The sequence below is a fragment of the Marmota marmota genome, unplaced genomic scaffold (genome assembly GCF_001458135.2).
Source record: "Marmota marmota marmota unplaced genomic scaffold, marMar, whole genome shotgun sequence".
NCBI lineage: Eukaryota > Metazoa > Chordata > Mammalia > Rodentia > Sciuridae > Marmota > Marmota marmota.
In genome coordinates, this window is record NW_025999842.1 from 19,572,443 (window position 1) to 19,599,244 (window position 26,802).

The following is a 26,802-nucleotide window of genomic DNA, read 5'->3' on the forward strand; positions in this document are numbered from 1 at the left end:
GATGTTTAAAAAGTGCTTTTGTGTTGGTTGGATGGGTGGATGGATGGAGCAGACGGCATCCAGTCTCTGAATGCTAACATGCAGTTCTTTTTGTGGGGTCCTATCACTTACTGTCCATGTGACTTGAGGAAGTAAGTTGTTTTCTCTCAAGGTTTTCAGCATCACCTGTATGAAGAGACCAGTGAAATGGCTCCAAGATCCCTCACATTGCAAGATTCTGTGACTTAGAATGGAAAGGGGACAGGACATCTAAGTTGGAAGAAGGGTAGATCACAGAGAGCAGAAAAGAGGAGGTAGGGCACAAGGGGCCATCTCCAGCCTCTTTATTGTTCAGCTATTTTGATAAATTTCAACTGGTATTAATGTAAAGCATGTGGTTAATACCATAGTTTTAACTTCCAAATCAATTTTATTACTAAAGGCATCTTTTTCCAAACAAGGATTTCTCTGAGACTCATTGCATTTCCCCATTGTATTCATCACATATTAAAGGTTTCCAGGAGCCCCTAAATTTCCCATTTATGCAGATGCTCCCATTTGGTATGCTAAAGGTACTTCATTGCCACTCGTTATGAATGAGCTACAACAGTACTGCAACAGCGCTCGGCAAACAGCTCCTGACTTTCAGGTGTCGTTACATGCAAGTTAAACTAAATGGATGAATTTTTAGCAGGAATAATGTAGTTCATGTTGACATTATTCACAGCTTTCCCAAGAAGACAAGTATTAATCAGACAACACTCATGTAGGTCTTAGTATATAAATATTTGGGCGTCTGGCTAAACAGTGCCCTAACCTTTAAAAGGCATATAGACCTTATGCTTTAAATAGGATCATCAGTATAAAGGGCAATTTAGGACAAATAAAAGGAAGAATTCTTTGCACAGGAGTATGGATATATATGAAACCCATTATCTTAAAAGTTTGAACAGCATAAAAATAAAAATAAACCCAAGAAGTATTTAAATAAGTCAGTAATCAATCACAAAGTGCTCTGAATTGGTCTTCAAAACCATTCAGGCAGTGCTACATGGTGGTACACACTGTAGTCCACTGACATGGACGGGTGGGGAAAGAGTAAGGCTTGAGCCCAAGAGGTTGAGCCAGCCTGGGCAACATAATGAGAACCCATCTAAAAAAAAAAAAAATCACCTATGTGTCTATATTCCTTCTATCCCTTCTGTCCCAACTTAGACACACATATTTCTTGAATCCCCTGAAGAAAGTATACAATATAGCAATATAATTTGGCTAATATTGAGCCCCAGTTCTCCACCTCCTTCCCTCCACCCTCTGGTCCCCATCCTTTTCTACTAATCTCCCTTTCCTTTTCATGCAATCACCCCCTACCTTTCTTTTCCTTATTTCTTTCTAGCTTCCATATATGAGAAGAAAAAATACTACACTTGACCTTCTGGGTCTGGCTTATTTCACTTCACATATTGTCCAAGTTCCATACATTTTCCTACAAATGACAGAATTTCATTTTTCTTTAGAGTTGAATAAAACTTCATTATGTATATGTACCACATTTTCTTTATCCATTTATCTGTTGATGGATAACTAGGCTAGTTCCATAGTTTGGCTATTGTGAATTGTGCTATTATAAATATGGGGGTGCATGGATTGCTATAGTATGCTGACCTTAATTCTTTTTTTAAAATATTTTTATATGTATAGACCTTTATTTTATTCATTTACTTATATGTGGTACTGTGAATCGAACCCAGTGCCTCACACATGCTAAACAAGCACTCTACCACTGAGCCAGAGCCTCAACCCCTGACTTTAATTCTTTAGGATAAATATCAAGGAGTAGTACAAGCTGAGTCATAAGGTACTTCCATGCCTCTACTAGTCAATTTCTAAGCTAGGCTTCTTGGCAGTCTCCTTGTCCATTTGCCAGATATCTTTTCACATATACATATTTTTAAAAAATTATCTTAGGGTGCTGGGGATATGGCTCAGTGGTAGAGCACTTGCCTAGCATATGCAAGGCCCTAAGCTTAGTCTCCAGCACTATCAAAAGCAGACAAACAGAAAATGATCTTATTTAGTTCCTTCAAATCACTAACACAGAATAGAACACAAAGCCAGACACAGTGGCAAATGCCTATAATTCCAGTGAGTTGCAAGCCTGAGGCAAGAGGATCACAAGGTCAGGGTCAGCATTGGCAACTTAGTGAGCTCCTGTCTCAAAAAAAAAAAAAAAAAAAAGTTTTTAAGGTTAGGACTGTAACTCAGTGGAAAAGCACCCTTGGGTTCAATTCTCAGTATCACAACAAAACAAAAACAAATAAAAAATATAACATGAGGTGAGCAATAAATATCTATTGACTGGTTGACTATATGATTGATTGTGATTTTTATATGTGGATGTTAGTTTCATTCCAGGTTATTAAAAGAAAAGAACATTTGGAAATACCTCTACATGTTAAAGAAATATCTTCAGGATACCTCAGAATCTCACTTCTGAGACAAATTGCATGACCACATTAACCAGTTAGTAGACTAATTTTCATTATCTTATTTTTCAATGATAAAGGAGGAAACAGGAGCCTGTGAGAAGGAAGAGAAAAGATGGAGCTGATTGGAGCAGAGCCCTTAGTTCCTCTCACATGGAGCCTGAAAAAAAGATACCAGAGTCCTCCCGTTTAAGTGAGACAATCAGTGATCTTACAACCATTAGTCCACTTAGAAAATTATTTGGCTTTCTTTCACAGGTACATGCTACATTTTATAGGATGTAAAATTAGGTCTGTGACCTCACCTTCAACTAAGGCCCTAAGTCAATAAGGCACCAATGAATCCCAGTCTCCCTGGAGAGAGCATGGGTCACCTAAGCAGGTCTAGCAGAGGTGGGTGAGGGCTGGGGTGGGATCAGGGGGTTCCAATCATCTCAAATTTAGTGAGTGAGGCTTAATGAAGCGCTCAAAATTTTGGCTAAGCTTATATTTTAACATAAAGAGAGACAGAGATAATGGCACCATCTTAAAGAGAATTTTCCAAAGAGAGAACTTTGGAAGAGTGGTAGAGTCATAAAAGATCAGCTAGAGGAGATGCATTTGTATGATTTACAAGCACTACTGGGTGACAAATCTCTAGTACTAGGGAGACTCCCAAAGGCCCATTAAAGTACCCACAAGAGTGTCACCTGTAAGTATCTATAGTCATTTTGGTGATAGGTAATTTAGACATGCCATTCAAGTTCCTCTTCCTTCCTCTTCCAACTCTAAAAGTGTCAAAAACACTGGTTAATTAATACATATGTGGGGTGCGATAGGGGTAGGAGATAGTTGATAGAAGAAAGAAAAGTACCATTCTCTTCTTCTGATGGAGATCCAAGCAAAGCAGGAACCAGGTTCAATACGAATGCAATTCAGAGTTTTGATGACTACACTTGACTGGACGTATAATAGTGGAACCACAACATTTAGAGGAACTAAAAGATATCCCTCCAGCTTTTCATTTTCTAAGAGTAAGCTTCCCTGAAATGTTATCTATCATCAGAGGGGAAAACAGCCCCCATAGATTTACTTAATAATTGTACTTGATATGTCTGCTTTTATGCTACTAATTACATATATAAGACAGCATAGGGAGAAAACTAAAAACAATAATATATCCCTATGAATTCAAATTTCTAATATCAGGAAAGAGTCATAGAAGGCAAAAGAAAAAGTAAAAGAAAGTGAGTTATCTCCTATCAACCAGGAATGTTACCCTCCCTCTTTGTATGCAGAGATCAGTCTAAGTTCTTTAGTGCTACTAATGAAGGAAAGAATCCATCACTAATTTACTCCGCTTCCTATAGGTTGCAAAAACTGATAGCTAAAAGGAATAAAAGATTTCAAAAGAAATCCATAAACAGCTTAATGTATATAGTCTCATTATTTCCATCCAACACAAAGAAATAGTTGATTGTGCTGTGTTTTGGTAATCAGAGGTGAAGACACCTAACACCAAACCTGCCAACAAAAGAATGTATTGGGCAACGTAAGGGTATGGGGGTGAAGAAAAACATGGTGGCAACCATGGGCAAAATTTGGAATTCAGAACCATGGTGTATGTATGCCAGAAAAAACCAGGAGCTATTTGAATTATGAAGCTATAATTCCATCAAGGGATGCTGAGGACTGCATAAACCACTTGAGCCTACAGAAATTATTACCCATATTTCAGGCACCTGTAGTTTGTTTTGAGTCATTTACTAGCTGCCTTTGCACAGTGTGTTGTATCAAACTTTAAACTTTGGATATTTCTTTGCAATTTGATTTGTCTTTAACCTGAGAATCTATCCATTCCTGTAACAAACCTTTATTGAGCGTTTACCACATGTATCGTGCTGTGGGGAGAAGTGGATTGTACAGTCCTCTTTGGACCTCCAGCTGCTGCAGTCTTTAAACCTTGAAAATCATCCAACACCAGAAGTCAGATATTCCTATAGCCAGTGAGGAACTCCTGCCTGGAGAATAATACCTATCCTCAATAACAGAAAATAAAGCAAACATTTAATCAGGACAGAACCACAAAAGTCTGGGGGTGGAGCTCCCAGAGTGTTTCATCCCTGGGGATCTGTCTATGCAGTTTTCCAGGACTCCACTCACAGGGGAAAGCTGCTGAGTGAATGGGAACGTTGCTTTTAAGAGGGAATCCCTCAGTTGATGCTAAGACATAAGGTACATACACACAACCAACCCATACTTCCTGCCCCCAAGCAGCATAATGCCATGGAACAAAACAAGGTCCTTCTTTACCTCAGATGGCTCCCATGCCCACTCTGACACTTTAAAGACACCTTGTTGCTTCCTTCAGCTCTTCAGTGCTAATACTACTTATCTAAGATGCTGGTGGTGGAGAGAAAGTTCTTGACAGTGTGAGCTGTCTCAGTAGGATGAAACTGTAGCAGGACCTTACACTTACTAATTAGAATTCAGGTCATGCGGTGTGTGGACCACCATGTCTTAGACATTCTGTCTTCTGAAAATATTTTTAATCAAAGAAAGACATGTTTTCTTTTTTCAATGCTAGAGATAAGGCAGATCTGAGGTGCTATGATTTGGAAAAACAAGTTAACTGCCAGTACTATTTGGGTAGGAGAGCAAGGCAGAGGAGCACAGAGCCTAAAAGGACACTGCCAAGAGCCCTCTCTATTTCCAGGACGGAAAGACTGTATCCACTATGGTGTCCAAAGCATTTTGTTTTGTTTCCATTAAGTGGAGATCTTTTTTTTTTTTAAATTGGTTCTTTTTACTTATACATGACAATAGAATCCATTTTGACATAAATATAAAAGCATGAAATATATCTTGTTCTAATTCAGTCCTCATTACCTCTCCTTCCCTTTCCCTTCCCCTACCCTCTTCTCCCTTCCCTCTGTTGATCTTTCTGCCATTTACCTATATTTTTTGATTAATTTCTTATAGATGTACATGATAGTGAGATATATATTCATATATGTACATAAGAAATTAATGTCAGATTCATACCACTCTTTTCTTTCCCCATCCCCCCTCCCTTTCCTTCATTCCCCTTTATCTACTCCAAATCTTATTATCAGCAAGTACTTTTTCTGCTGTGACCAAAACATCGGACAAGAACAACTTAGATGAGGAGATGTTCATTTGGGGCTCACAGTTTCAGAGGTATCAGTCCATAGTCCGCTAACTCCATTGCTCTAGGCCCAAGGTAAGGCAAAACAGCATGAAAGAAAATCATGATAAAGAAAAGCTGCTCAACTCAGGACAGCCAGAAACAGAGAGAGAAAGCCAGGAGCCAGGGACAAAATAAATAATAATCAAGGCATATCCATGGCGACCCACTTCCAGTGGGTCACCCCACCTGCTTATAGTTACCACCCACTGGGTCCATTCAAATTAGTAAACCATCAAATGGATCAATCCACTGATTAGGTTACAGCTCTCATAATCTAATCATATTACCTCTGAACATTCCTGCATTAATACAGGAACTTTCAGGGGACACTTCATATCCAAACCATACAATATTTAATATGAATTTTCTGTTCATGTCTTACCTCATATTTGATTTATCTTTATATACACCAGTGCTTTTCAGAGAAACTTGACCAAAAGAAATTAAAGCTGGAGACCCAAGAGGGCCAGTGGTGGAATTCAGTCTGAGTCCAGAAAGAAGCTTGAGAACCAGGGGAGCTGATACATGAATCCCAGTCTGAAGGCAGCAGAAGATGACATTAAATGTCCCAGTTCAAGTAACAAGGCAGAAGAAAGAAAGTGGGGAGACTCCTCCTTCCTCTACCTTTTGTCGTATTCAGATGCTTATGGATTGGATGATTTCCAACCACAATCTACTTTGGGCCATCTGTTTTTCTGATTTAATCAATTTCTTCATAAACATGTGGAGAAATTCCTTTAGGCTACGTATCTAGGAATAGTGTTGGGTGTGCATGTCTTCAGCTTACCTAGATATTGCTGGATTGTTCTTCAAAGGCCTTGGACCAGTTCAAACTCCTTCTACAGTACACCAGTTCCTGTAGTGCTAATCTTTCTCAGAAACAGCCTCACAGTCATACTCAAGAACAATTTTTAATCTAGGCACACCATGGTCTATTCATGGTATATTCAACACAAAATTAGCCATCACTAACCATCAATAATTCACTGTCAAAGAAATGAATACCCACAGTGACAATAATAGTAGTGGGGATTACAATGGTAGTGTCTGTCTCACAGGGTTGTTGTGAGGCTTGAGCAAGTTAATATATGTAAGTTTCCAAGAACACTGTGATTGGTACATAGTAAGAAATATGTAAATGGTAGCTATAATTGCTTGATTTTGGCCAATAAACTGTTTCCAGTGCTGCAAGAAATGTCAAAGCAGGAATTGAAATCCAAATCCCAAGCAGCAATATTCGACTTCAGGGAAGGATGGAAGAAAGTTTGAGCTTGAAGATATCAAAGATCAACCTGCAACCCCCTCATTTTATATATGAGGGTACCAGAGACATGTCTCAGGAGTAACTTTGACATTATCTTAAAAGACATTTCAACATTATGAAAATGTAAGTTGCTAATAATTGTTATTCTCTTTCCATCCCATTTGCTTCAACTCTCCTTTCAGAGTGGTAGTTTTGCTTTTATCCCCATCATAAATTCCAGTCCTACATCTCCTACTGAATCCTCAAATTCAGTGTGCCTAAAACTAAATCCCTCTTTCCCCGCAAGCCCATTCCCCCTTTTCCACATGTCCCATAACCCACAGCAGCATCTGTGGGCAGCAGCGTCACCAGCATCATCTCCCTCCCCTAGGGCTCAGCACATCCAAGGAGTCCCAGTATTTCCCTGTGCACGGTGGCTGTTCTGTCCTCCTCCCATTCTCTCCACCCTACCTTACCCTATTTCATGCCTCAGGCCTCACTCAGAGTCACTGAAATTCAATCCAGTTGCTTTGCCACAGCCTCTTCTCTGACTAGGCTACATCAGAGCCTTCCTTGGATAAATCTTATTTGCATAAATACTCTTTCATCTTTTAGTCCCCTGCTCAAAAAAACCTCCTCACATTCACTAGGATGGCTTCCAAACAGTCTGGTCCCCCGAGTCCTTCCTCCCCACTTACCCCCTACCCATGCTTGTGCCACCAGCCAATCTGGACTCTCCGACATTGCTGGACTAGAATTTCTCCTTTCTTCCTGTGAATGCAACAACTAAAATTGGAGGGCAGCCAGCAAGGACAGAAAAGGAAGGCACAGGGCTCCCATGCAATAAAACCACACCAAGAGGCAGGGTCGAGAAGGGCCTGGGACTGCTGGCTCCACACGCTGTCCTCTTCTGACTCTCCTCCCCTTTTTTGAGGCTGCCTTCGATGTCTGTTTGAACCAGGATAGGATACATTGCTAAGCATGAGTTACCCAGTGTGTTTCCCCTGGTCACTCACTCCCATCCTAACAGTCCCTCCACTGGGGACAACTCCCCTACACCTTCATAATAAGCACACTGACACCAAAATAGAACAGGTACCTTTTAGGCACACAGAGCAGGGAAGTCCTTTTTTTCCCATGAAGGGAAAAAAGCTGCTTCTCTTTCCTCTTTGTTTTCCAAAGTCCCCTTTCATCCAAGGGATAAGCTGCTTTCACCTTGGCAGTTTTTAAAAGAAAAGTCTGTTGCTAAAAGGCAACAGCCCAGTTGGGAAATGTTTAACGTGGGATGACAGTGGCATCATCTACAAACAAAATGGGCAGCTCCTGAGAGGGCAGGAAGACTAGCTCTTCTGCCTCTCCTAATGGAGAATAGATGGACAAAAATATGAAAATAAATTCAAGATATTCAATACAAATGGCAGCAAAGCTTTCATCCTGACACTTCTAAGAGCACAGCCCCAAGCAAAGGCAACCACCCCTTCCCTCCAGTGACTTCTAAAGGCCAGGAGAGCGGGCTCCTCCCTAAGACCAGGACCCCCAAGCAAATTCGAGGAGAAACTGGAGCCAACTAAAGTTGAAGTAGGTGTGTATTTGTCCCAAGCCATTTCTGATTAGGGCCCACATTACTAAACAGAGCTGAATGGCTAGGATTTCTAGGTCAAGAGAGATAAGAGGTCTACAAGGATAAAAACCATATCACCTCTGGAATGTGGGGTTAGGAGTTTCTCTCATTTTCTACTTAATAGGCATTCTTATAACTGGAGTGGGGGAGGAATTTTGGACGTTATCTGATTGTAATTTGCTCTAAATGCTAAGAAGTTAATATTTTAATATTAGTTGATCAAATTTTAAGATGCAGAGACTGACTTCAGCACTCCACTGCCATCTATCGCTGAGCATACGACCATGAAGAAAATGAGTCCTCTGGACTCTGGAGCCTGAATTCATATGACTGCAGCCCGTCTGGTGTCACCTCCTGCCTGCCTGGCTGCTCTACCAGCCTGATGGAGGGCCACTGCTGTGGCTGGATTCCCCCACCCACTAGTTTTAAGAACACCAGAAAACTAGTGTTTTCTGGTGTTCTTAAAAACCCCTTGTTCCCCACCCAGGTCCCTGAGCAATCGCCCTCATCCACTTCACCTACTGCCAACCCTACCACCTCCTCCCGATCAAGACTGAGTTGTGTCAGACATTCTCAGTGAGCGGGTGCTGCCGCTATGGAGCTAACTGCCAATTTGACCATGGCCTGGGTGAACTGTGCCAGGCCAATCACCACCCCAAGCACAAGACAGAATCTGCCACAAATTCTACCTCCAGGGCTGCTGTCCCTACAGCTCACGGTGCCACTTTATTCACAACCCTAACCAGGACCTGGCAGCCCTTGGTCACCCCCCTGTGCTGCTCCAGAGCATCAGCTTCTCTGGCCTCCAAACCTCTCCACCACCTGGCAGGCCCTTCCCAGTCCTCATGTTCCTTCTTGCCCTCCAGCTCCCCATCACCACCTGGGGACCTTCCTCTTTCACCTTCTGCCTTCTCTGCCTACCCTGGGATCCCTGTGGCTCAAAGGGACTCCCACTCCAGCCTGTTGCTCCTCTTGCCAAAGGGCCACTCCTGGCAGCATCTGGGGGCCCTTGGGTGGCCTGGCTCGGAGCCCTTCTGCACACTCTCTGGGATCCGACTCTGATGAATATGCGGACAGCAGCAGAAGCCTGGGGGGATCTGACTCACTGTCTTTGAAGCTGAGGTTTTTGAGCCACCTCAGTCACCTGCAGCCCCAGGACAACTCCTATCTCCAATTGTATCTCTGTTTCTGAGTGACAAATGTCTGCCTAGTACACATCAGCTGGATCTGATGTGCTGTGGGAACTTGGGGGATTCCTAATTTAATCAGGCAGCCCTCCATCCTCATTTCATAATGCACTAACCCACTCCCCTGTGCCACCCTGGGCAGGCCCCCAGTGTGCAAGCTCAGTGTTCATGGTGTTGGGGAACAGTGTTTTCTGGTGTTCTTAAAAACATGTAGCATATTTGAGGGAACCAGTGAGTCCTCTCCCTTGTCCAACTCTCTCTTGGAATCATTTGTGCTGTGAACAGTAGGCTCCTATGGTCTATTCCCATTTTTTTTCCTAGACCTGAGGTTCCAGTATTTGGTGATTGGAGCCTCCGGGAGGGAGAATCCTGGTGCTCAAATTTCCCTCCACAAGCACGTAGCCAAAGTCATTGCCAAACCACTCCTCCCAAGCCAGTGGGTCCTTTATTTATGACAACTTTATTTATTCTAATAAGATTTTATAGTTATTTATATATAATGAGTCATCTGCTTCCCTTGTATTTTCCTTTTTTTTGTAGTATTGGAAACATTGGTATAATTATTGTAAGTATGCTATAATAATACATTAAGTAATATATATTGGGCTGGGGATGTGGCTCAAGTGGTAGTGTGCTCGCCTGGCGTGCCTCGGTCCGGGTTCGATCCTCAGCACCACATACAAACAAAGATGTTGTGTCTGCCGATAACTAAAAAATAAATATTAAAAAAAATTTTTAAAAAGTAATATATATCATCTTAAAAGTCTATTTTTGTAGGGTTTTTTTTTTCAAAATGTTTAAATAAAAGTAATCTCTGTGAAAAAAAAAATTAAGATACAATTTCAAAAATCATTTATGTCTCTATAGACCCGGACCTGCCAAACTATCCATGGAGGTTCCTTGCCAAACATTTATGTGTGGGACACTTAAATATAAGATTTGTATTTCCAAAGCCTCTCTGTGCCTCTCTGACCCCAAGATGTGTTTTGTGTATATCTTAGCCATGTTACTCTATGCAAATTTACTTCCCCAAACTTCTTTCTTCATCTGTAAAATGGGAATTATAATTACTTTATTTAAAAGTTATGGGAACTCCTTGAGACGGTATTTATACAAGGGCACATTGGTCTATTATAGGGCCTAGCAGCAGCAAAAGCCTTAAGATGTATCTCCAACACTGCTTTTTCTCTTCTTCCTCTACCAGGGTTATCACTCCTCACAATGCTCTGAGGGACACATTAGGCATAAAGTCAAAGCAGGAGAGAATAGGATGGTATATTCCAGAGACCCATGTTTCTTCATTAAAAAAACACTCATTTGAAATTCTATCAGAAAGTTACATGCCTAAAAAATTCATTACCTTGTTCTAATTATACAAGAGCCTTACAACTAAAATATTCTCCTAATCATCTAAGAGACCACCACTTAACAGTATATTAGATGCAAAAATTTCAGATTTTTCCCATGGGTATAAAGTTTAAACATTCAAATTTGCAAAAGGGAAGTGAATTGGAATGAAGACATTCACAGCAAGCTCTTTCATATCCATTAGTTATCATTTACACATCAAATACATACAGCATTAAGACCAAATATACAGAATTTCCACATTTATATACAGTAATCAACATAGTGCACAATTCAAATCTATCTTACAATCAAGTGTACAAGTTTAAATATGGCTTTATAAACTACTAACAATAACTGTGCTAAAGTAACTCATAGGTCCAGAAATAAAAACTGGAATGCCACCTCCACATTGGGCCCTTGATCAGCAAGATGCTATTCATTGTGTTTGCAAAACAGAAAGTGCAGGTAAATGTCTCAGGCAGTGTCCAACGTCAGCCCCCAAGCAGCTGAAACATGGTTCAAATCATGCCAGCATTGGCCCTTGCTACCTCAGATAAGAGAAAATAAATCTGTACATATTCACACATTTGGATACATGATGTTATAAACAAATAGAAGATAAACATATGATTAGTGAGATGATGATTACTGTGTATTATCAAAATGTGTTTTCTGATTGGTGCTGAAATCTGGCAAATCTGGCAAATCTTGCATTTGTATTATTTGGGTCCCTCCCTCTTTCTTTTCTTCTTTTTCTTAAATTAGTGTATTTTATTGCAAAATCTTTCAGGAATGTTCAAGGTATCCTAGATCAAGTGGTCTCAAAAATAGAATGAAAAAGAGCTTTCATAAAAGTGGCATCTAATTATTCACTCTTCCCTTCCCCTAACCACAAATGCCTACTTTGAAATTTTAAAAAATGCCAACTTTAAATAAAAATAAATAAATACCTTGACCTAAAATCATGCATCCATGCCTATTTTATATGTATTTGGCCACACATTACAGACACATTCTTTAATCAATTATGCCTTTCTGGGTGCTACTTGTAAGTATCACTTGCCCCATTCCTCAGAATCTCTAGTGATTACTGTAGAATAAGCTTTTTAAATTTCTATGCCTGTTATGATTCTTAACGTACATTATACATCAGTAGAGCAATATATACATATACAGTAATGTATACATATATGTATACCATAAATAATATTCTGAGGGGCGTGCACAGAAAGTTTTGCTGATGAGATGAATAAAAACAAAGGTTTGGAGATCTGCACCTAAATAGGGATGATTTAGGGCGTCTTCAAACATTAAAAAAAAAAAAAGTCTTCTCTAAAATAAAATGCACTTTTGAGAGACTTAGAAGGAAGTTCCAAAATTAAAGGAAAGATATCGGGGCCAGCCCCTCTGACTTACCCTCCAAGTTCTCTAGCCTGGGGCAATCCAGGGGCACAGATTGGCAGTTAAGATAAAGGTAAATGTTACTTCCGTGTCTCCTACACTGGCCACTTGTATATCCATGACAATCCTTCCCTGCATAGATTGCATTTGGTTTTGATTTGTAAACATGTACTTTTTATTTTTAGTAAGATGTAACCACCTAGAAAACTTTCCAGGTGCCTGACACATCTCCACAGCAACCATATCACCTGGTTGCTTGAAGCTCTGGAAATTGGTACTGTTTCCTTCTCTCTTCCTGCTCAGTGAAATTCTAATACCCTCAAAAGAAGGACTCAGTACCTCACTTTCCCAAACATCACCCTGGAGAAACCCTCACTCACATCAGTGTTTAGTTGTCAGACATTCAGTATCATGCAGATAACTGGGGGAAAAATTCATATGCTTATAACAAGCGTGATCTGATCCATGATGCTTATTACGGGAGGTAAAAATCATTTTGACAGGAGTAACACAAACACCCCTACTGAAGCAGAGGTCCATCCAATATTCGAACATTGTCTTTATCTTACTGCTGTAAAAAGAAAAACATCACATATAATTAGTTAAACGTAAAAAAAATAACCATTAGACATGGTTAATAAACTGTGATCTCTTACTGAGGGGGGTGAAAGGAGTGGAAGGCAATATGAAAGAACACTTCAATTCTGAACTATTAAAGGGGGAAGTCCATCGATTGCTGTTTGAAAGGGGGAGATGATAGTAAATGTCCGAAGCATTCCTCTCTTCAAGTCCTTCAATGAAAAATTATATTATTCTCTCTGTTCAGCCACCACTAATTAACACAGCAATTCAAAAGCTGGATCTTATTTTTTTTTAAAGTGATGGGGAATTTTTTTTGAGAAAAATTACTAAAGAAACTATTTAAATATTATTGATAAATGAAAAATTATTCTAGTGCTACAGAATAAAAACAAACAAATAAATAAAAATAAATACTTGCTGGTGAAGGGTGGAAGGTAAACTAGTCTTTTAGTGACACTACTTTCTATAAAATTAATTGATTTTGATAAATATACATATTGCTCTATGTGTAGTGGATAGTTTCAAAACATTTAAAGCTGTAATGAGAGACAAAAGGAATTTTCTTTAAAAATATGCAAGATGGCTACCAAGTTCATTTTTGAAATTATTTAATTATATACAAAACTTCAGGGTACTATACTAACCTTTCACTCGAGGTAACTTGTTTTCCCACTGAAATGATTCAGGATTTCCATTAGTTATTAGTTTTATTATTCTAATGGCTCCCTTTATTTACCCACAAATTAGACACTTGGAGACTATAATCCTCACGAAAACCAAGCTTCCTAGTTTGTCATGGTCTAGCCAACAGAATGAGTTTTGGAGAGCTAACATTTGGTGACAAGTTTCCTGCTTTGGCAAGAGCCAGAATGATCAAGGAAGTCACAATGTCATCCATGCTATTTGTCAGTACCCTGTATAACCATCTCCAATGGGCAAGGCCAATAAATTGCTCTTTCTAGCAAATCTTATCTTAAATATTTAGGAAACTTAAATATTTTAATATATACTTGAAAGTCAGGAACTAAAAAAACAAAGTTTCTGCTAAGGAATTCAAAAGAGGCAAACATCCCACAGATGTTTGCATTTATCTATGACAGTGGCAAGAATCCTACAGGTAAGGGGCACCTCCCTCCGCACCCACCAAGAAGATACTTTTGAACTGTGAACGTTTCATTCAGAGCACCAGAGCAATTGGTGTCCAGCAGTTTACAATCACAAGCAATCGTTCCCTGGACCTGCTCAAGATGGGCTGGCAGAGCTCAGCATTTAGACTGGGAAAGATTTATCATTGGATAAACTTTCACCAGTACTTGCTCATCTTAAACAATAATACACATAAAGAACAAAGGACCCTGGGTCATAATCAAGAATTGAAATGAAAATAATTTCACTCTGTTAAAAAAGAAAAGGATAACCTCAGTCATTCCCTATTAACAAAAAAGACTCTATTCTTTGAATGAAAATACATTCCACAATTTTTCCATACAAAAATGAATGAATACAGGAAAAGTGATTATGTGGATCTTCTTCCTAGGAAAAATCTTCCTGGGAAAAATCTTTCCCATAAAGCCCCTTACCAAGGGGTCTACTCATGCAGAAGTGGTGGGTTTCAGGGCTGAAATGAAATTCAATTGGTCTGGAACTCACTTGACGAATCAACTTTTTGGATGGTTAAAGGATAAACAATGCTGACAACAAGCAGAACCCTATCACTTTCAAAACTCCAAACCTGTCAAACAAAGATAATTTCTCAGATAATGTAAAGCTGCTTTTCTTTCTTCCTTCTCTGTCACTCAACATACACTCAGCATGGATAATAGTGATTGCTTTTGTTTGTATATCTCATGTTAATTTTTATCCTCTCAGGATCTGTTAAAGAACAAACAACTATAATAACACTTACAGACTCTAGAAGATCTCTTCAACCATCAGGAATACCCTATGGAATTCATGAACAATTTCAAATCTCTAAACCTCCTAAATTTATATGTAAAATTTTAGGTATTTGTATATATGTACTTTTGGGGAATAGGGTCTAGGACTTTCATGAGATTATCAGTAGAAACTCCCTGACACACACAAAAATGAAAACACTACTTTATAGCCCATTTTCTGAACAACCTTTCCTATATGGCCTTCAGGGAAGGAAATGATAAGCACTTTGTTTTTAGAGGAAGAGGATATTATAATGAGGTGGGAATTCTTCATGCGGAACTGATGAATCTGGGCCTTAAGAGATGGGTATGACTGGGGCCAGTGAAGAGGAGGGTAGGGCATTTCAGGAGGGGGACTGGCATGGGCAGAGGAACAGAGGTAGGAGCACATGAGGCATGTTTAGGCAGCAGCAATCACGTTGACCTGCTGTGCTGGAGGGCTAACACAGAGGAGCCAAGGGAGATGAGTGAATAAGGAAATGAGGATGCCAAGCCCCATGGGGTAACCCTCATCCTGAGGCAAGGGGAGCATTCCAGAGGGCCAGAGAGTTTTCTTGAAAGATTACTCCAGTGGTAATGGGTGGGATGGATCAGGAAAGTGGCCAAGTGTGTAAAAAAAAAAAAAAAAAAGTCAATTACAGAAATCTAAATCCAAGCAGAAGAGGATGCCCTGAAATCAGAAGGCTATGTCTGCAGTTACCCACTCTATAGTCAGTGAGTGTCCCAGAACCAGGGCACAGGTGGGTGCTTAGTAAAAATTATGTGAGTGAGCAAATGAGCACATATTATTTAAAAGATAAATAAGAGAGAAAGTAGAATCTTGGTGATTTGAAAACCCATCTTGCTACTATTCATGAAGCCTAGCAGTGCCAGGCACAGATACTAAGGAAAGGTCTGTTGAATTGTCCCAAAATAGGCTGACTAGATTTGGGGGATGACAGGGAAGGAGGATTCCAAGCACACTCTGAGAGAGGCTGGGGCTGTGCTGGTTCTGTAAACATGGACTCATTTCTCAGGAACATGGGTTTATAAGGAAACCAAGCCAAGGTGGTGTAATGAAAAGAATCCTCCAGGACAAGGCAAAAGACCCCAGTCCTGGGTCCTGCCATTCAAATGTATATGTATGTGACAATAGCCAATAACAGCCTCAGTGGATCTCTTGCAGGTGGTTTTCTAGAGCTAATTCTTGGATCAGCTATGCATTTTTAAGATTCTACACTTTCTCCTAAACAAATCTAGGCAAGATCCATGAAGTTAAAATCATTAGCACTTCCTTTCCTTGAATCCTATCCATTTCACAAAAGCATATACTATTACCTCTGTATATGGGGGTAGGTTATGTGTAAAAATTAGACTACAGTTGTGATTCGAGCCCAAATTGTTCTAAGTCTGTAATCAGTTTTCTGATAGTCCCATGGCCTCAGTAATGTCATTATTGGCAATTACATAACAACAAAATGTTAAAGTCTGACAATATAAAGTATATCTCTGCAGGAATTGATACTGTCCTTGTATCTATTGTAATAGACAGCAAAGCATACAATTTCTGCTCATTAATCCTGATGAGTGGAGATGGGAGGTAGATAAAGGGGAAAACTATTTTTACAACAAAAGTTAAAAAACAACAGGTGGCCCCTGATTTCCGTCTTCTGTCCAATCAATTAGCATCTATTAACATTAAAGACCATGCTTCCTTAAGTTACTTTCCAGCAAAAAAAAAAAAAAAAACAAACAAACAAACAGAAATTGAATAAGTGAGCTAGATGACCAAAATGTTCCTTAATTTCTTGCCGCTGCTGTTGTTTTTCTTAGAAGTAGCACCTGTTCATCAAATTGGAGAACACTTCAAATCCAGGTAGCTCAAGAATAAAGCACATAAAAATTAAAGCAAAGCACATAAAAATTAAAGCCCTCTCACACTACAGTGATTTTTGTTTTGGTCATTTGGATTTCATAATCCATAAAGTAAAACTGGGGTATATTCCAGGGTTCCATACAAAACGCTGAATACCAGGTCCTGAGCCTCAGGTGGCAATGTCCATTCGTGCCTCTGTGGGAGGTACCTGGATGAAATGAATATAGTTCTAACCTCACTTTGAACACTGGCTTTCCACATACTTGCTCCAAGTAATACACAGTAAAAGCCATGTGAATCTACACACTCATACTTAATCATCCTTACAGCAAAATGCATCACATTGGTGCTATACAGTAATAATAAATTGTAGGCAAAATTTCAAACTTTCTTTTCAGCTAAGGGTGGGGAAAGGGCAACTCAATCTTTGTGGAGACAGGTCTACAGTCCACTTGCTCATTATAATCACATTTCTGGGCCAGGAGTTTCCCTCGGTACACAGAGCTGCTACCAGCTGGCCTTAGAACACACTTGCTGAAGAGAGAGGAGACAAGTGGGCTGGAGACTTAAAACAGGCTTATTCATGCATATCTTCTCCACCACATTCTCATTAAACATCAGACAGACCTTTCCAAGAGTAGTGGTTTTAATAAAATATTCACAGCTACACTTTCTGTGGAATAAGAATTTCTAAATGAGGGTATCTCAGCATTTATTCCCAGTTACAAATGCCCTGCAGTTGCTTAATTGGTAAACAGCCTCATAATCTCTCCCCCTTTACCTCTCTGAGAATCCACAGCAGTCTTTTAAGATTGTTGCCTATGATCTTCACTCAGAGTTTCTTTTTCAAGCAAACTACATGAATTTTCCAGAAACTTCTTTTAAGAAGTGCCTCTTTAAAAGCATTCCTTGCCCCAATCAGTTAGAAGCAAAGTAGCTTTGTTTGCAGGTACACTGACTCTTCTATCCCAAATCCACTGCCATCACACAGGACCCTTACCCCTATTTCCCCTGAAATCCTATGTCAAGAAGAACCAGGTCTTCAGAGGGAGTGCCTTCACAAATATGGGTAACTCCAACAGTTTATGTGCTCTGTGGAGAGGGAGGGAGGATGTGAAGGGATGGGAAGTCCGGAAGAAACACTAAGATCTGTCCTCAGCATTGCCCTGCTACACCGGGAATGGCTGGAAACACCAGAAAAGCTGCACAAATGAAACTGCATATGATCTATCACTGCAGAGTGCTTTGATACAAGGAACATGATCCTCTTCCTACTTCACCTTTGCAAGGTTTGTTTTCATAGGACATTACAAGTTGGCAAGCTTCTGCCTACAAAAGTCAATCAAATACTTTCCCCTGCGTCTCTGTTAAACCCACCATATTCCTGAAATTTATTCTCTCTCAATTAATCCAACATGGCAACTTAACACTCTGGAGGCAACAAAGAACATTCCAGTGTGAGTTCAGACAATGAAAACAACACTTTTCCACAAATACACAGTAGAACTGAAAACCATTTGTAGCTAATGATGACTGATAAAAATATTTCCAACATTCTTTTAATAAAAGATTTTGACTTGGGCTGGGGCTGTGGCTCAAGTGGTAGCGCGCTCGCCTGTCATGCGTGTGGCCCGGGTTCGATCCTCAGCACCACATACAAACAAAGATGTTGTGTCCGCCGAGAACTAAAAAAATAAATAAATATTTAAAAAAAAAAAAAAAAAAGATTTTGACTCAAGAAAGATCACAAAGAGGAATGATGACTAAGTCTTAACTGTGGCTTTGCTTGTGTTTCAACTGCTCAGCTTTTATAAGTGACTGTGGTGGTTGCTCTCTGGATATGGAATTTATTGGCCCTCAGATCTTCACACATATGAAGCACAATAAAAAATTAAATGATGTGTTCATGCCACACCACTTCCAAGAAGTTTAAAAGCACTGCACGAATGTTACCAAATGAATCCCCACAACACCCCTGTGAGGTAGGTAGGTGGAGAGTATCGTCAGCCCCACTTTACAGGTGGGAGAAATGAGGCACACAATAGTTAAGGTTCTTGCCCAAAATCACACAGTTAGCCACTGGCAGAGCTTAGAATAAAACTTACATGGATTAGCACCTAGCACAGTGCTTTGCACATAGTAGGTGTTCATTGCATATCTGTGGATTTTGACCCACATCTCAACATACAATATACATACATGAAGTACAAGCAGCCACCAAGAAACATTCATCTCCTCGATTTGTTTTTTCTGATGGTATCTCCCATTACTTCAAACCCTGGTGGATGAAGGATGTTCAAGAATCCATCTCACAACTAAGACTCAGCTGCCGAGGATCAGTACAAACACTACCAGCTGATGGCCCGCTCACTCACCTGCTCTACCACGCAATATTAGTTTTCTAATGAAAACAAAAATGGATTTCAGGAACCATGCTGATTTTTTTTTTTTTTTTTGCCTGTTTGTTTTCAATGGAGCCATCTGAATGGTTCTGTGTTTCATTTTTACAAAAAAGAAATAAGGCGGCTACAGTCCAGTTAGTGTGTGAAAACTGGGCCAAGCACGAAGAGTCTTCTCCCAGCTCAGATGGATTTCTACCTGGGAGATCGATCGACCCCCAGAGAGTGGCAGATCCAAAGGAAATGGGTCAACAAAGGCCTGATGTCACTGGCAGGGATGTCACTTGCACTGTTCGTGGTCTGTGTAGTCGTCCATGTCCACGTCAGAATCAAAGAGCGAGTGTCCAGTGAAATCCGTGTCTGGGGTTCTGGAGAAACTGTTCTCCGCGCCCTCATCTTCAAAGGTCTCTGTCCTTGAGTAAAAGCTGAAATCCAGCAGGGGAGTGTGCGTTTTGCTGCCTTCACTGCTCTCCTCCGACTCATAGATGGTGTTGTCGTCATCGTGGTGCCACTCGGGCCAGAATTTCCTCCTTATCCTCTCGCAGTACATGGCAAGGTTGATCAGCTCCCCTGCAGTGTGGTAGGAAAAACAGGGTTATTCACTCTCAAAGGCATCAAGCTCACAGTACTTGTAGGAATGTCTGTGTCCTCCCCAAACCCAAATGCTGAAATCCTAACCCCCGCCAGATGCTGGCCCTGGCTTTGGTTTGTCTCATAAAAGGGGCACAGGAAAGCTGCCTCAGCCCTCCACCATGTGAGGACACAGAGGGAAGGTGTTCACTGTTGGTGATCCAGGAAGCAGGTCCTCACCAAGGCACCCTACCAGCTCAAGCCATCACCCTGGACTTCCCAGCCTCAAGGACTGTGAGTAATTAATACATTTCTGTTGCTTACAAGCCACCTAATTTATGGTATCTGAAGACATCCAGCCACCAAGCTTCCTGGGGAGTGTGGAAGAACGAGGTGAGTAGATATTCACAGAGCTTTTCCACAGAAATACTGTCAAAATATTTAGATTTTTATGAACATAATAAGAAAAGTTAAACTCAGTAAATGGGATAAATGAAGCAAAGGACTGGGTCCTGTGGTACAGAGAAGAAGAGGAATTGTTCATCCAAAATGGCAGAAAAATTGCCATCTTTTCTCTGGGAAGCATTTTATTGTTTTGTTGACACACCAATAGTTAATGTGCTGATTGGTTCATATTTAAATTAATTTATATTGTATGAAAATACACCAACTGTGGGTTGCATTATATCGGCCAGAAGTCATCATTCATTCCACAAATCTTTGTAGTGTTATAGGTCGGGTACCATGCCAAGTTGCTGAAAAAATTATGTTAGAATAAAAACTTTGCCCTAAATAATTCATAAAATAGATTAACTCAGAATTTTCTGTATGGATCAATGTACCTAAAAACACATTTAGTAAAAACACATTTCATAAAACATTTTTTAATCTTCCAAATAAAATTTAAAAATTTTTGGGTTCCCAGTAAATCACTGGACCACTCTTTCATATGAATCAAAGAGACATTTACGAAGTCACTAACATATCGGTATTTGTCTAAAACATGACACAGTACTGGAGTTCCATTTCCTAATTCCAAATGAAGAAAAAGTGAGTTTTTGCCTTTGATCCACCAGATGGCAACATTGCCTTTAAAAACACAATTTATCAGTATTTCTCATAGGACATTATGATCCTTAGAATATTGTTTAGATCTTTTGAACTATATACACATTCAATTATTATGTAGGTAATCCATATTTTATTACAAAAAATACAGATAAGCAAAAAATTAAAAAATTACCAATAATCCTCTTCTCCATAATAACTTTTTTACTGATATTCTTCCAGAAATTTGTTTCTATATATATTTACATTAGCTATATAGAATTGACTATATAGTATGTTTTCTGTCCACCTTTTTCCACTTATCAGCATATGGTGAAAATTTTTTAATTTTACATTATGACTACTATGATAATTTTGTAGTATTTCATTATGTACATGAACTATATCACAGTTTCATTTTGCTTTAACCAAACCCCTATCACAAGTTACTTGAGTTGTTTTTGTACTAATAGCTCTATTGATTGTAGCCTGTAACCACTCTATTTTCATTTTCTATTAAAGAAAATATATATTCTCATTTTGAAAAAACTAAAAGTCTATATACATAAACTCTATGAATACATAAAGAAGAAAACAAAAAATCCCTAGGATCTCATCAACCCAAAATAATCACAATTAGCATTTTGATATAATTTTTTTCAATACAATTTCTACTTACTTACTGCCATTATTATTTCTTATGATCTCCTATAACATTATTATAGACATTTTTCCATGTCACTGAAATTTTTCAAAGCTTGATGGCTGTTTGGCTGAACTAAACAAATGCCCTACAAACATGACAAAGCAAATTCTCCTGCTTCTTGGAATCTGTAAACCAATTAACTTGTACTGGTTCCAAGTCATCATTTTCAGTCTTAGATCATAATAGTGCAATCCCTACTGTGTAGGAGTCCATTCTCATTACCTTCTGCTAGAAGATATGGATGTACATGCTCAGAGCCAGAAGCTAAGAAACAACATCACTGCTTCTCTTGAGGAGATGCATGTAAAACCTTCCAGTATTTTCCCAAGAGAACTTCCAATCATGCAATTCCTCCCCAGGTATTGCTACTAATCACAGATAATCAAGAATTGGGAAAAAGATGTGGAGGAAACAGTAAGAGGGAGAAAGAGAATCTAATGAGAAAGGTACAGAGCCATTGAAAACTAGATGTGTGGTGCACATGTGTAATCCCAGGAACTCTGGAGGCTGAGACAGGAGGATCGCAAGTTTGACACCAGCTTCAGCAACTTAGAGAGGCCCTCAACAATTTAGGGAAACTCTGTCTCAAAATAATAAATAAAGAGGGTTGGGCATGTAACTCAGTGGTAAAGTGTCCCTGAGTTCAATTTCCAGTACCACCACCACCCCCCCCCAAAAAAACAGCCATCAAAGATGAATTATGGACATATCTCAGTAGGTTCAGAGAACAGCCCTGTTTGACTCAATCAAATCCATTCACCATGAGCTGCTCCCAAGGAGCAACTAGGAAAGCCAGAACTATTCACAGGACCCTATAACTTTATCCACTTCTTTTGTGGGTGTTTTTATTTTTTATTTTTTTTAGCCTTATTTCTTCACCTTTCCTCCAAAAGAGGTTCCTCCTTTGTGATTGTATGACATCAATACTGCTTCAGTGTGACAGAATAAAAATTAACAATCATATTAGCAAAATGTACTCCTTTCTGCATGCTAGGCACTATTTGCAGTGCTTTACTCATCGGTTATACTAATTCCCTCCTGTCCTTCCCCATGACACTACTCTGTCTCTTTGAGTGGACAGCCTGGCCTTGGAATTAATAGCTTTGTGCTACTATGTTAGAATATTTCTCTGCAGTTCTTTCCTGGGTTCTCAAGAATTATGAGATGACAGGTACCACCCTTTAGTGGCAATGAGCTGTCATGAAATAAGTAAGAACTCTATCACATGGCTGAGAAAGGTCAGCCTTGATGAGCAAGAGCTGAGATCCACACACCCCTCCTCATATCCTGCCCTTGAATAAAGAGTAAAATAGATAGGGAAGCTCTAGATTGGCTTTGCTCAATTCTTCTTCCGCCTAGATTCCCCATTAGCTATCATCCAAAAGAACAAAAAAGGCTGGCAGTAGAAAGCACTTCTGTGGCATGTGTGTGTGTGCACATGTACGAATGCAAATATGATATGCCTGGGTTAATGTAAATCCCTATACTGAATATGTACACTTTGTGAAATAAAAGAAAAACCACATTTCTTCAAAGAGTAGTCAACAATCCGATAACAACTTCATCCTCCAGAATGGTAAAAAACTAAAGTCACCCAATGCTGAGGAGGCTGTGGAAGTCAAGCATTGTGTTACATGGCTGGGGTAAGAACAAATTGTTGTAACCTTTTTTTGGAAAGTAATCTGATGCTCCCCACTGAAATTTAAAATGTGTATACCTGATGGCCCAGAGTTCCACATTGAGTACTTTATCTGCTAAAAGAAAAGCATCAGTATATGAAGATCTATGTGCATGGATGTAGCATTACATGTTAGGAAAAGACAGAGGAAGGTGAGGAAGAAAAAGACAAACAAGAGGGGGAGGAGGAGGAAGAGAAGAAAGAGGAAAGGAAAAAGATGGAAACAGTCTTGAGGTCCATCAGTAGGGACTGAATTAACCATTCTGTAGAATATTATGCAGTTGTTTAAAAAGACATGATATTATTAAGTGGGAAAATTCAAGTTAGAAGAGTAATATGTGTAGTTTTATTCTATTATTTGTTTTAAAAACAGTAAAAACAACAAACCACAATAGCTACACATGTGTTGTAAATTTGTGCATGTAAAAGAAAGGCACAAGAATGATCCACATTAAATCCCCAATACTAATTATTCCATGGGGTCTGTACTGGACATGAATGAAGGGGAAGACATGCACTTTTTAACCTATTCCCGTGTGATTTGGCTTGTGACCATCGTATATTACTTTTAAAATTTGAAAAGCCAATAAAATAAATTACTAAAAAACAAAAACCAGTGATATTATCAGACAAAGAGGATATTTATCAGAATGCTGAATGCTTCTCTACCCAGAGGACAGTCCTAGACAGAATAAGGAGCCTTTCTCTTGGAGTTTCTCACAAGGAAATTTCTCCATTGCTCTTTGAAAAACATACAAGCATTATTTTCTGCATCAATCTAATTTCTCTAATAATCAAAAACATTCTGTACAATTTAACACTGTAAACCATGTCAGCCAGATTCAGAATCCTGGACTAAGTTTCTCCCAGCTGCCTCTCATGTATGGCTAGAATGAGAGAGAGGGAGATGCCTGCCAGAGCCCCCAGCACCACCTGCCCTCGCTGGGTCATTAACCAGCAAATATTTGGAAAACACGGGGCCAATACCCAAATGCACTCATGTACTCTGCAGGCATGTGCTCAGCACCTCCTTGTCCCACACCTGTGCTAGGTGCTGGCAACAGCCTTGATTGCTCTCTTTAGCATTTGTCACACAGTAAGAAGCCACCAAGCGTGCCTTCTTCTGAAAAGTGCTAACATGGCTTGAATGCTGTGGATGAGGACACTCCCTCTGCCTCATCTCCTTGAAGCTAAAGACTGAGAGCAAGGACACTAAATCACAGATATCAAAACACACAACCCACAAATACCATTTGATTCAGCCCTTTCCTAACAGCCAAATCCCCCACCACAACCTCTTCCACAGTCATATGACATTCTCCCCACTTTCTAATCCTTTAAGGCAAAAAGACACCCAAGGACAATTAATAATCATGGGTGAAAGTTGCTGAATGAAGTTTTTCTTAGAACATGGAAGGTCGTGTTCCTTACCAATTTAGAAAATAGTGTTAAAGTCTGTGGTTTCCTTATGGCTCTAGAGGGCGGGCAGTTGTAACATAGGTCTTCCCTTCTCCTTGCTTCAATTTCATTTTTTGAGGCTTTCTTAAATTCCCTACATCTATTTTGTTTATTTCATTTTATTTATTTATTTTTGGTACCAGGATTGAACCCAGAAGCACTCACACTGAGCCACATCCCCAACCCTTTTTATTTTGTGACAGGGTCAGGCTAAGTTGCTGAGGGCCTAACTAAGTTGCTGAAGCTGGCTTTGAACTTGCAATCCTCTTGCCTCAGCCTCCTGAGCCACTGGGATTACAGGCATGCACCACTGCTCCCAGTCCCACATCAAATTAACTGTTAAATTAACACATAATTCTCTAACGAGGACACCCCAATTAAAACAAGGATTCTCATTCCACATTGAGAGTGTTGCTGAAATAAAACAGATTATTTTCTTACTGTAAAGATGGCAAAAAACTTCTAAAAAAATTATATTTAGCCCTAATAAGGGAAATAAAATTAGAGATGCTTTTCGGACATTGCTCTTGGAAATGTAAACTTCTATGGCCTTTCTAAATAGCAGCTGAGACATGCAGACCAAGAGCTTCTACCCTTTGTGATACTAATTCCCTATCTAGAATTCAGTGCAGGAAATAACCAGAGACAAACAGGAGTATATGTTTACAACAATATTCACTACCGAATAACAGTAAAAATTATTTGAAATAATACACAAGTCCAAAAGAAGATTAATCACATGTAGTACAATGTAGCTATAGGATAGGATATTATGGAATGACTACAAAAGCATGTTTGAAGAATATTTAATGGCAAGGTGGAAAGCTATAATACTTGGTTTATTTTAAACATCAGGTTATAATTGGATCAATATTATGGTCCCAATTTTTTAAAGTATATACATGCTTGTACTTGATGAAGATACATACCACAATATTAACAGAAGATCTCTGTGGATGATTAACTCACAAGTTACTTTTCATTCTTTGAAAACTTTTCTATCTTTTCTAAATTCTATCCAATAAACAAGTGATATTTCATATTTATATCTAAATATATAGATGCATACATATACGTATATTTTAAGCATGGTTGAATATTCAAAATCTGCCCTCCTACACACCTAAATTAAGGAAAATTTCTTACTATTCTACATGATTCCAGAAGTAGTTTGTGTGGTTTTGTCAACAATTAGGACCAGGGCTGGGGATGTGGCTTAGTCAAAGAGTCTCTTGCCTGAAGAGTCATTAGGCCCTGAGTTTGATCCCCCGCACTGCCAAAAATAATAATAATAATAATTGCTGGGACTAAAAATTTATATTCAGTCACAGCCCTCCTCATGTGGCAAGGCCAGCAGAGCCATGGCTGTTCCAAAGTCAAGGCCCAATCCCATCCACTCACACTCTGGATTTGAGCCAGTTCTTAATTATCTAGGCTCTTAGTTGTTTTCACTTATGCCCTCTCTCTTTACTTCTTGGGAAAGTCTCTACCACAGAGAGCAAAAGCAAGGAAAGAAGTTAAGTCCATTTGGTGCACAAAGGACATGGAACTACTGCCAAAGTAAGAATCAAAGACACTCTGGACTTTACTGATTAATGCTGCAAAAGTCCCCAGGGACAGCTGGAAGTCCCTGGCACTGCTTTAAGAATCAACATTCCTGCAACTGGGTGCTAAAAGTCCCTGGAAGATAATGGTGTCAGATTCCCCAGACATGTGTGTCTCAGGGAGGGACCCAAAATCAATCCTCAAAAATGGCTGATCATTTATTTCCTTTAAGAGAATGTCTCAAGTTCTTTTAAGTCAAGAAAACATACTTTGTTTTTATTTTTATTTTTTATTTTTATTTTTTTTTTTTTTTACAAATGATATTTCTTTTTTTTTTTTTTTAATTTTTTATTGTGGGTTGTTCAAAACATTACAAATTTCTTGACATAACATATTCGACACTTTGATTCAAGTGGGTTATGAACTCCCACCTTCACCCCATACACAGATTGCAGAATCACATCAGTTACACATCCATTGATTTACAAATTGCCGTCCTAGTGTCTGTTGTGCTCTGCTGCCTTTCCCATCCTCCACCCTCCCCCCTCCCCACCTCTCCCCTCCCCTC

The 26,802-nt window shown here is 39.4% G+C and overlaps 1 protein-coding gene and 1 pseudogene across 4 annotated transcripts in view; one reads left to right on the plus strand and one right to left on the minus strand.

Annotated features, from left to right (window-relative positions):
- The window catches only part of LOC107151761, a 128,544-nt pseudogene extending 118,829 nt beyond the window's left edge, over nucleotides 1-9,715 (plus strand).
- Nucleotides 9,716-18,658: 8,943 nt separating this feature from the next.
- The window catches only part of Faxc (failed axon connections homolog, metaxin like GST domain containing), a 74,479-nt gene continuing 66,335 nt past the window's right edge, over nucleotides 18,659-26,802 (minus strand). For all 4 annotated transcript variants that reach the window (XM_048812925.1, XM_048812973.1, XM_015499520.2 and 1 more), the window contains one exon: nucleotides 18,659-19,800. In XM_048812925.1, coding sequence (XP_048668882.1) covers nucleotides 19,511-19,800 — 290 coding nt within the window. In that variant the 3' untranslated portion in view covers nucleotides 18,659-19,510. The remainder of the gene's footprint in view (nucleotides 19,801-26,802) is intronic.